This window comes from Balearica regulorum, chromosome 8, assembly GCF_011004875.1.
Source record: "Balearica regulorum gibbericeps isolate bBalReg1 chromosome 8, bBalReg1.pri, whole genome shotgun sequence".
In the NCBI taxonomy this organism is placed as follows: Eukaryota; Metazoa; Chordata; class Aves; order Gruiformes; family Gruidae; genus Balearica; species Balearica regulorum.
Genome location: NC_046191.1, coordinates 27,252,380 through 27,263,021, shown reverse-complemented (window position 1 = coordinate 27,263,021; position 10,642 = coordinate 27,252,380). Strand labels below are relative to the sequence as shown.

The 10,642-nt window shown below is 56.2% G+C and overlaps 1 protein-coding gene across 1 annotated transcript; it reads left to right on the top strand.

Moving 5' to 3' along the window:
• Window positions 1-9,201: 9,201 nt before the first annotated feature.
• TMEM121 (transmembrane protein 121) lies at window positions 9,202-10,415 on the top strand. Its single transcript, XM_010300799.2, has one exon. The coding sequence runs from the start codon at window positions 9,334-9,336 to the stop codon at window positions 10,270-10,272; it is 939 nt and encodes a 312-aa protein (XP_010299101.1). The 5' UTR covers window positions 9,202-9,333; the 3' UTR covers window positions 10,273-10,415.
• The last annotated feature ends 227 nt before the right edge of the window (window positions 10,416-10,642 follow it).

Sequence of the window (10,642 nt, the reverse complement as noted above, 5' to 3'; positions counted from 1 at the left end):
TTTTGCAAATCACCCGCTAGTTCCCCCTTGCTCGCTGTCCTTTCATGCCGAGGTTTGAGGTGAGCTTTGCTGCACTTGAACTCAGCAGAAAGACATGATGTTTTCAGTGAAGCTTTTACTGGGATACACCCATGCCCTGCTGCCTGCTCACCAGTCACTTCACTAGGGGGAAAAAAAAAATAGCTGAGATGCCTTCTCATCTGGCTGGGCTGCAAACTCAACAGGCTGAGCAGCTCCATGCCTGTTCTTGGGGGAGCCTGTCACCTCGTGCAGGGCAGATGGCTGCTTAGGCCTGGGTGAGCAGCAGCATGCCAGGCATCACCGGAGGGCGAGATCTGTTATCGCAGGAGAGCTCTGTCTCGGGAAGGTCTCCTCTCAGGAGTAGATGGGGGAATAAACCCTGTGGTAGCCAGCCAGGCGTTGTCAGCAACACCATCTCAAGGAGAACGGACAGCAGCAAAATTACCCCAGGGATTAACCGGATCCCCCCACGAGCTCACACAGCAGCTGAATCCTGGCATTGCGGGGTGGGGGGGAGCTCCCCAGCAAGGTTTGGAGGTGGCATTGCATGCAGCCCAGATACATGGCTGGGGAGAGGGCAGCTTTGCCAAGCTCAACAAGCCAGCAGACACGCTCTCCTTTTATCACCATCTCTGGGCTCTGCTCCTCCATTCCACCAGAATGGCCAGCAGCTGCCTTGTGTTAATTAAGAGTAGAACAATCAGTCTTAATCAAAGGCCAGACTGATGGCAGCAGCAGCAGACTGCCCATCTCGTGCTCTGCATGCTGCCTGCCTCATCCCACCGCCATTAACCCCGTGCCCAGGGCAGAGGAGCAATAGCAGGGGTGTAATTGTCTCTCCCCACTTGCTGCCAGGCAGCAGGGCTGAGCCCGGGGCAGCTCCCCGGGGGGGGCAGGGGTGACCCCTTGCATTGTGCAGGAGCTGTCTCTGGGGGCTGGCAGGCCTTCAGAGGTGCCTCCCCGCCTACACCCCCCCTCCAGCACCCAGGCCCTCCTCTGCTTGCTTGGGGGACACAAGGGGAGGGCTGGTGGCAGCAGGACACAGTTGTTCTTGCTGCCCTTCCACCCTAACACAGGGCTTCCTATGGGGGCTGGCACAACACCTCCTAGAAAGCGCTCAGTACCTTCAGCATCAAGCCTCAGGGGTCTCCAGGATTGCAGGTGGAGTCAGACTCCTCTGGCCTCCCAGCTCTTCCCTCCTGAGCTTGCCCCAGGTTATACACATCCACCACTTGCTGCCCACAACCTTTCCTTGCACCGTGTGGGTGAGGGAGGAGGTTAGAGGATAGGTCCCCCAGCTACTGCCTTTAGTCCAACATCCAGTTGCCTCTCTGCCCAGGCCTCTAGAAGAAGAGAGCCTGCAAGCCAGCCCCTCATCCCATCTACTGCAGAATCATCCCTGCGCTGTCTCACATAGGTAGGAGATGCCTGCAGATCTCAGATGCTTCTTCCCTGGGAGAGTTCTGCCCCAGAGCTCCCAGCAGCCCCCTCCCCTGCAAGCATGCTTCTAACACCAGGAAACTCCCAGCACTCTCCTATTTATAGCTTCACACACCAGCTTCCATCTTCTGTTAATTAGCTGACTCCCTCTCAATCATGCCTAGATGAGACCAGGGACAGCCAGAGCTGCCTGGCTCTCAGGCACCCGATACCGCCGAGCAGTGCTGAGAGCACGCCGGTGCGTTGGGTGAGGGTGCTGGGAGCATCTGTGCCTGCCAGCACCCAGGAGAGCGAGGACGAGGGGAAAGCATCCCTGTGAGGACTGTGCACTGGTTCCGTACTTTCCTTTCCCCCAATAGCGATAACATGAGGTTATTTGAGGACGTAGCAGTGATTCATGCACGAAAGTATAGCCTCAAGCTACTGAAATTGGATTCAAGTTTTACACTTCTGGCCTGGCTTGGTCCTGGTGTTTGCAGTTGTGCCTATTTGTAGCACAGAAAATCAAAACTCTGGGCATTGCTTGCAGGTGAAACTTGGTGACCGGTTGCGTTAGGTCTATCTATCGAGGAAGGTACCAGCAGAGGTCAAAGCTGGTGGTGTATCGCCATATTTTAGTTAGATGACTTGTGCAAATGCACGCAAATGTCAGCCCCGCAGTGCCTGGGGGAGGAGGGCTCCCGTGCCTTGTCGCCTGCGTGACGTGCTTTGCCTCCAGCACAAGGGTGGCACGGCTCCTTCAGCCGAAAGCAAAATATTTTCCCAGGCAGGGGACAGGTCCTCCCTGAGGCACTGTCACTGTCACCGGTGACCTGGCTAGGGGACCAGCGAGGGTGTTGGTTACATCTGCTGACGGCATGCTGCAGGGTGGGCTGGGAGCATGCTGGAGGAAACAAAATCCAGCAGCGTCTTGAAAAAGTGGAGAAAAGCCTGGAAAACGAACAAACAAAAAAAGTATAATGGGGTCAAATTCCCCTGGCAGAGGCAAGTTGTATCAGGGCTGGGAGAGCCGATGCTGGGCGCAGCGTTTGCAGGAGCCCCGGGGCGGGAGGGGAAGATGCTGAGGGACTTTGGCAGAGGGGGAGCAGGTCCCTATGGGTGGGGCAGGTCCGGGAGGACCCCCTGAGGTAGCAGAGAGAGGAAAAGTCCCAAGACCAGCGTGGAAAGCTCTGCTGAGGTGTGAGAGGAAGGTGCAGGGATCCTGCTGTGGGTGGAAGAGGATGGGGACACCACTACGAGTAGGACCTGCACGCCACGGGCACTGAGCTCCACGTGCATCTCCCACAGTGGCAAAAGCACACGCAACCAGACGGGGCCCTGATTTTTATGCCCAAACCAACAAACCGCGGGGGGATTTTGACACTTAAATCTGGGGTTTTGTCCAGATCAGAATGAAATCTTGAAAATCCACCCAACTTGGAAACGCCAAGCAATTCCTCTGAAGGAACAACACGTTTTGCTGGGAAAATGGTAAATTGTTTTGGTAGTGTCAAAACATAGTATTATAATTTAACATTTTATGTACAAGTCAAAATGAATCATTTACCTTCTCTAAACACTATGTTTAAACACCCGAAATATCTGAAAAGCCTTTTTTTTCTTTTTTTTTTTTTTTTTTGACACATCTGTCAAATATCATCAAACTCTGCATGTTTGTGAATGGGGAGATGTTCCTGGCAGCTCCAGCCAGCTGCATCAGCAGGAGAGCCCTGGCCAGGACGGCCGCGGGGGACAGGGCTGCGAAGACAAAATGCCATCCATCCCGCGCAGGGCTCTGCTTTGGGCAGGCAGCAGTTCCCCACCTCATCATAAAAATGATGTGATCAAGAGAGTGATTTTTTTTTTTTTTTCCCCCTTCTCAGGCAACAGGTCTGATGCCTTCCGCTTGGGTTTCTTTTTGGGAAAGGGGGGAAGCAGTGAACCCCCCGAGGGAACTGAGGGGTTTGCAGTGTGAGAGCGCAGTGGATGCCCTCACTGGTAGAAGCGGGAGCTGGTTTCCTCTGCCAGCCCTGCCGCACTGTTTATTCTGGGCAGGTTCTGGGAACAGTTTGCAGCTCTTTCCCTGCTTCTCGATGTGCCTACACGGTAAATTAATCTATAATCATTAGCAAGTGGGCTGTTTCCTCCTTCGGACACAATTAGTGGGCAGGGTCCGGAACAATCTTCCTCAATCTCATTTCCTTCACAGGATGCACTTGAGATGCCAGTACTGCCTGGGAGGAGGCAGGGCGCAGCCGCTGCCCAGAAGTGACCTTCCCCAGGGTACGACCTTCCCCATTCCCCAGGGAATGAGCATCCCCCTCTCCCTCAGACCTCAGGGACTGCCCTGCGGGAGGGCGGGTGAAATCCCAGCCTGCAGGTCAGTGAGGCTGAACGAGACACCCATCGGCACTGATCTTCAGCAAGGTGAGGCAGGGAAATGCAGTGGCACGGGGACGGCATGTTTTACAGTCCATCCATCAGAGGAGAATTTGCTCTCCCTGTAAGCCCTGTCCTTACATGGTGCACAGAGCTCGCAAATAATTCAGTACCCAAAAAGCGTAAGCAACCAACAGCCGCTTCCCAGCCCCGACCTCTGCCGAGAGCAGGTCGCTCGGCTGTTGCTCAGTTGCTCCCTGAAGCACGGCCGGCTGCCGGAGAGCGATGCCGTCGCCTGGGTGGCTCTGCCGCGGCCGGCTTTCAGTCCCTACAAAAGGTGGCCGTGCCCATTGCCTCATCCCACCCCAGGCTGGGGACAGTGCCGTGACACTGGGCACGGCAGGATGGGCACTGTTAGCCGGGGAAAGGGCTTGTGGAGCAGCAGCTCTTCAGAGGGCTGAAGGACTAAGTGAAGGGGAGCTTTGGATTTACATCCAGGAAAGCTGGAATAAATCAAAGCAATTAAAGTGCAAATGAAGCTTTAAGCAATGCGGCATCCTAACTACCTGGGAAGCACATTGTGTATACTTTTGCCTCACTCGCTCCCTCTTTTATTTATAGACAGAATTCAAATCACTTAAATAATTTAAACTAATTTGCCAGGTAGAGACGGGGTTCAGGAAGCGCCTGCTGGCATTAATGAGGCTGTGTTTTGACAGTAGCTCCAGAAGCCGTCCAGGTTTGCCTGCGGCCATGTGCTCCCCAGACCCAGGAGATGGGTTTGTGCGGGTGCGCGGGGATGCTGGCGGCCCCCTGCACCCGCGTGGTTCTCAGGTGCGGTACCCGGTGCCGTGCCAGGCGATGCTGGGCACGGGCAGCGAGCGGAGGTGGGAGAGGACACAGGAGGGCACTGGTGATGGGTGGCTGTTGGGTTGCAGACGCTGGTAACAGCAGAACTAATGGTAATTAATCACACCGCAACGAACCACCGGCATCGTGGTGGAAAGCACGGTTTAATTTTCTTCTAAACTGCCTGGGCTGATGGTGAAGCAAAGCTGTGACCGCACGTCCTTGGGTAACCACAGGTGCTTTGTAGCAGCTGGGAGGGCTGGGAAAAACGGGTACAGGACCAAGAAATAACTTTCCAGCCAGAGCTGGACACCAGAGTAATAAGGGCAGGGGCTGGCTGCACCTCTGCTGCTCGTTTTTGCTCTGTGCCACAGTAAGCAGGGCAGAGCTAAGAGTGCAAACTCTGCCCCTCAGTTGGGTTTGGACCCACTGCGGGACCCGCGAGTCTCTCCAGGAAATCACAGCCCCCCACCGGTGCGGCTGGACGCTGCCCTTGGGCCACGTCTCGCCAGCGGATCACAAGCTGCTGTCGGCGTTACCGAGTGCATTTGCACACTCCAAGCAACGGAGCTGTTTGCGTTGGATAGTGGTAGAGAGGAATATGCGGTTATGGGTTGAATTCTGTCCCTGTAAGGAGGCCCATAGTTGCCAAGACTGACGCAGCGCTGCAATACCTGCTCGTGGGAGCCCTGGCACCGAGCGGGATGCAAAGGCTGCTAGTTCCCTTCCCGTAGGAAGCTGCCAGCCTGGCTAGCTGGCATCCGTAACACTCCGAGCTCATTACGTTCAGGTGAGCTGCCTTTTATATACAAGAATTCCTTCAGGAAGAAGAAATTTGCAAATACTTGTCTAAACAAATATTTGCCTCAGATATGCTCTTGTGGCTATCTGACATGCTCATTTTCTTGTTTATCCAGCACGGTTCTCAAGCGGTTTCTGAATGTACTGTCTAATGCAGTCATTTAAAAATTATGAATCAAGATTTCCCAGAGTAATGGTTGTTTATAAACTACCTGCTTTTTTTTAATAGTCCTCCGAGGAGAGTTTTACGTGCCCCGTCCCTGGTAGGATGGTCACACATCACTCAAACTGGCAAGTTCTGCTCCATGGATAGGCAGAGACCTCCCTATTTCCATATAGCACCAGGGCTGCAAGAGATGGGGAAAATACCAGCTATTGCACAGCTGGGAAAATAATAATAAGAGCTTGCACCGCAGCAAATGCTTGGAAACTATTTGCAAAAGGCAAGAGAGGTGCCTGCCCTGGGTACTATAGGATTTAACCCAAGAGAAAGCAGCGCTCAAGCCCTGTGATTCAGCTCAGCCCCACCATCCCCTTCCTCCGCTCCGAAAGGTCACCGTAACAAATGAACATGTTTATCAAACCCGTCCCAAGCTGCTGCGAAGCGTTCAGGAGCAGACGGGAGGGAAGAATCCACTGCTTGAGCATATTTTTTGCTGAAAACAATCTGCTCGACACTGGTAGTGAAAGACTTGTGTGCTTCTGTTGTAAGCACCATGAATTAATATCATTCGGTGCCCTGGGTATTCACCGACAGGCAGGGCAGGGGCTTTTCTGAGTGCTTTCATGTAGGCATGAGGATAGCTTGGGCTGGGAGCCGGTGCCGTCCCCCGGCTTCCCAGGCTACGTGTGTAATGCAGAGGGGAAGAGGGGCATGATTTACAGCAAGCTGCTTCCTAACCTTAACGTGCTGTGATGCACCCACTGCCCTTTAAATAACCGCTGTCTTTTGAAGGCATAAATACTTAAGGGGGGAAAGAAAAAACCCCCACCGTTCCCTCCTGAAAGACCTAATTTATCTGGAATTATCCATCCTTGGCTATAAATCCCCTGTAAAACTTGGCATGAGTTTAAAAGCAGTTACAGCAATGACTGTATATTTTTATCCGAAACCCCAAGAAAGAACAAATTGAAGCCCTAAACGGCAGCTACAAGACGTCGCAGAGGGCTGTGCTGGTGGGAGCGGGGCTGTGGTGAGTGCCGTGCCTGGGAAGCACCATTTCGGGGTACTCGTGAATCCCCCACTGTCTCTTATGTTTCCTTCTGAGCAATTCCTGCTTGAGAGGTTATTTTAACACGCCAGTTTTCCCTGCTGTGCATGAGGCTAGCGGTGGACTCAGAAGAGCAACGTGGGGGTTCCGGCTGGGGCAGCAGTTTTTAAGTCCCCTGCTAACGTTTGCGGAGCACCACGTCCTCGCCTGCCACATCCTTTGGGAACCAGGACACAGGTACACGCATCCCTGGTGTCCACCTACTCAGGCACACGGCGGGGCTGGCTCTGACTCATCTGGCTTCCCACTTTTTCTTCTTTGTTCTTCTTCTCTCCCTGAAGCAGGAGAGAATCCAGCTTTTATTTAAATGAGGCCCCATAAACATAAGCAGCTGCAATACACTTCCCCGTGCACAGTAGGCTTTGCAAATTGTGAGTATGGCTTACAATTCCTTAGGCTTCTTCCCTCCAACCCCCGCCTCTGCCTCTCTCCCTGGAAGATGAGAGAGGCCAGGTTTGCACACGCCTTCCTTAGGCCGGCTGGTGGGGAGCAGAAGCAGTGCCACCGATCCTGGGCAGGCTCTGGCACCGAGTCCCTGCGGCAGCTCCTGGGGCTCTCCCCGGGTCCTGGTCCCCCTCCTGCAAGCTGGGCTGCCCCCCCGGCCCCAGGGGGTGGGCAGCCAAACTGCATGCACCTGTGAGGCGAGGCTCAGCACCGTCACAGCCCTCCAAATCCAGGTCTAGGCTCAGCCTAACTCTGCCAGGCTGGGTAAGGAGTGCTCGCAGACCCAGCAGCCTGGCTGCAACATCCAGGAGATGTTATCTCCAGGGCCGGACCAGTGCCAGCGCTGGTGAAGCACGGGTTGCATGAGAGGTGAGGACCTGTGGGCAGGCGTGACCACGACGGCCAGGCTCCACGGGGCAAGATGGGGGATACGTAGGGGGGTCTGTGGGGTCAAGCACTTTCCTCCCAGGGAGATGCTACGCACGTAGGGCTAGCTGTCACGCAGCGTGTGATGGGCATATCTGACTGTGATCGTTATCTATCTTCTCCACTCTGTGTAAGCAGTTTGATACTCTTGAGTGCACTGGGACCTATTCACTTCCCCGGCGTGCGGTCCCTGCACAGGAAAGATTAACAAATGAATCACACAGGCGCAGCATGGCGAGAAGGAGCTGTGGCCATGAGCAGCTGAGCCAGTCCAGAAAGCTGCTGGGACCTCGTGCCGCCCTGGGGACAGCTTTGCCACCCCCTCCCCTGCCACACTGGGGACAGCCCAAGCCCCACATGCCAGCCCTAACCTCACCTGCTCGAGGAGGGACGTGCCGCACACTCGGCGAGCTGCTTTACCCCCTCCCCTGCTGCAGCCGTGGGCAGGGTCTGGCATCCTCACACCCCATCAGGCGGCTGCTCAAGCAGTGAGAAAAAACCCAGAGCCCTCTCCGGACAGCTCGCCCTCATTTATTCCTCGCTGGAAGCGGAGCGTTCCCCTCCTTAATACCTGGTAAAACCCCAAGGCCATGATTTTGCAGACTGGCCCCAGGCTGGGACCTCCACAGAGCACGTGGGTCCCTCTCTTCACTGCAGCTGGGACACAGCCCGGCTAGGGGACCTGGAGCTGGGGGTACCACAGCCCCAGCAGAAATTCGTGGTGTTACAGGACACTCGTGGATCTGCCTGTCTCCACCTGGGTTCTACTCTTGCTTTCTCTGCAGGAGCACCCAGGGCTTGAGCTCGCCAAGGTGTTTTGGACAGAGTGCCTGCGTAAGGGCAGCACGCCGTGTTTCCACACGTGTTTCCACGGCTGTGCTCATCCTCAGTAAAAAGCTGTTTTGCGTTAAGCCACGCAGAGGGCACAGTGGTGGGTGCCCCAGCGGTGGGATGGCACCTGGCAGGAGTCTGGCCCATGCTACGGTGTGGTGGGAGCTGGGGGGGCCTGTCGTCCTCGCCATCCCATGGCCAGCACGTGGGTGGACCCTAACGCCTATTCTCCTGTATTTTCCAGGGATGGAGGGGTGCGCGTACAGCTGGGAGCCGCAGGAGCACGGCACAGCCCCGTGGGGATAGGAGTGAAGGTGGTTCCCTGTGAGGACACAGCGGGACGCCCCAGACCCCAGAGGAGCGCGGGGTCTCGCTGGGAAGAGGAGAGCTCTCCTTCTGCCCTGCCGCCAGGTCTGCCTGCCGCCAGGTCGCCTACCACGTTCCCAGGGATCTGTACCTGGATTTGGGGCTTGGAGCCCAGAGGTGCGTTAGTGCTGTAGGATCGCTGGAGAACCTGACAACGATGGGGGACCTGCCACAGAGGAGGGACATCCCTCCAGGAGGCCCTGCACCTCTGTGAGCCCTGGCTGCCGGTGGTAGAGGCTGCCTGGGGCTGGGCTGCTCGGCCAGCCCGGGCTGGGGGCAGAGCCGCGGTGCCTGCAGGGCACAGCCAGCGAAGGGCAAAGAGCTGGGGACAGGGTCTGCGGGGGCAGCCCGGAGCCCCGGGACAGCGGTGCTGCCAGCCGAACCGCTGCTTCTCTGGGGACCTCTTCCTGGGGCTGGGGGACGGAACAGCCCTTGGTCCCCGGGCTCGCTGCGGATGTCCCCCCGTGCCCGGCCGGCAGGACTGCTCCCCTAGTGCCGGCGCAGAGGGAGGGCCGCTCATCTCACCATGGTGCTGCCGCCGCCCGACAAGCGCCACGTCTGTCTGACCACCATCGTCATCATGACCAGCATGGCCTTCATGGACGCCTACCTGGTGGAGCAGAACCAGGGGCCCCGCAAGATCGGCGTCTGCATCATCGTGCTGGTGGGGGACATCTGCTTCCTCATTGTGCTGCGCTACGTGGCAGTGTGGGTGGGGGCCGAGGTGAAGACGGCCAAACGGGGCTATGCCATGATTCTGTGGTTCCTCTACATCTTCGTGCTTGAGATCAAGCTGTATTTCATCTTTCAGAATTACAAAGCAGACAAGAAGAACCTGGAGACGGTGGCCAGGAAAGCCCTGACCTTGCTCCTCTCCATCTGTGTGCCGGGGCTCTACCTGGTGCTGGTGGCCTTGGACAGCATGGAGTACATACGGACCTTTCGGAAGAAAGAGGACTTGAGGGGACGCCTCTTCTGGGTGGCCCTCGACCTGCTGGATATCTTGGACATCCAGGCCAACCTGTGGGAGCCGCACAGGACCGGCCTGCCCATCTGGGCAGAGGGGCTCATGTTCTTCTACTGCTACATACTCCTCCTGATCCTGCCTTGCGTGTCCCTCAGTGAGATCAGCATGCAAGGGGAGCACATTGCCCCACAAAAAATGATGCTCTACCCCGTCCTCAGCCTGGTCACCATTAATATCGTCACCATCTTCATCCGGGCCATCAACATGGTCTTGTTCCAGGACAGCAGGGTCTCCACCATCTTTATTGGCAAGAACATCATCGCGATCGCCACCAAGGCGTGCACCTTCCTCGAGTACAAGCGGCAGGTGAAGGAGTTCCCCCAGAACGCCATCGCCCTGGAGCTCCAGCAGAACTCCCTCTCCCACAACCAGACCATCCACAGCGCACAGGGCATCCCCCATGAGCCGTCGCCCACCAGCGAGATCCTCGACACATGAGGGATCACCCCCAGCCGAGCGTTGGTTCAGACAGCCCCGTGCTGAGCAGAGGAGGGATGCTGGTCTCTTGCTGTGCGGGGCGAGCACGACAGACAAATCCCGGCAGCGAGGGCTCTTGCAGGCACAAAACACCAACCACGTTTTAATTGAGCTATGGAGTGTCCCCTAGACGTCTTCATCTCAGGTATAACCCTAGGAGTCCTCCAGACAAACCAAATGAACTTGCAAAGGACCTGAAGCAGCTAACCCTCTCTCTCCCTCCCGCCACCTTCTCCCCTCCCGAGCAAAGACCACTAAGGTTGCAATGCCCCTTTTTACTCCTCGAGCACCTCACCTTTACTCCAAGCCTGGAACCAAGATTTTATTACTG

Coding starts and splice junctions, on each gene's coding strand:
- TMEM121 (XM_010300799.2), top strand. CDS start 9,334: ATGGTGCTGCCGCCGCCCGACAAGCGCCACGTCTGTCTGACCACCATC.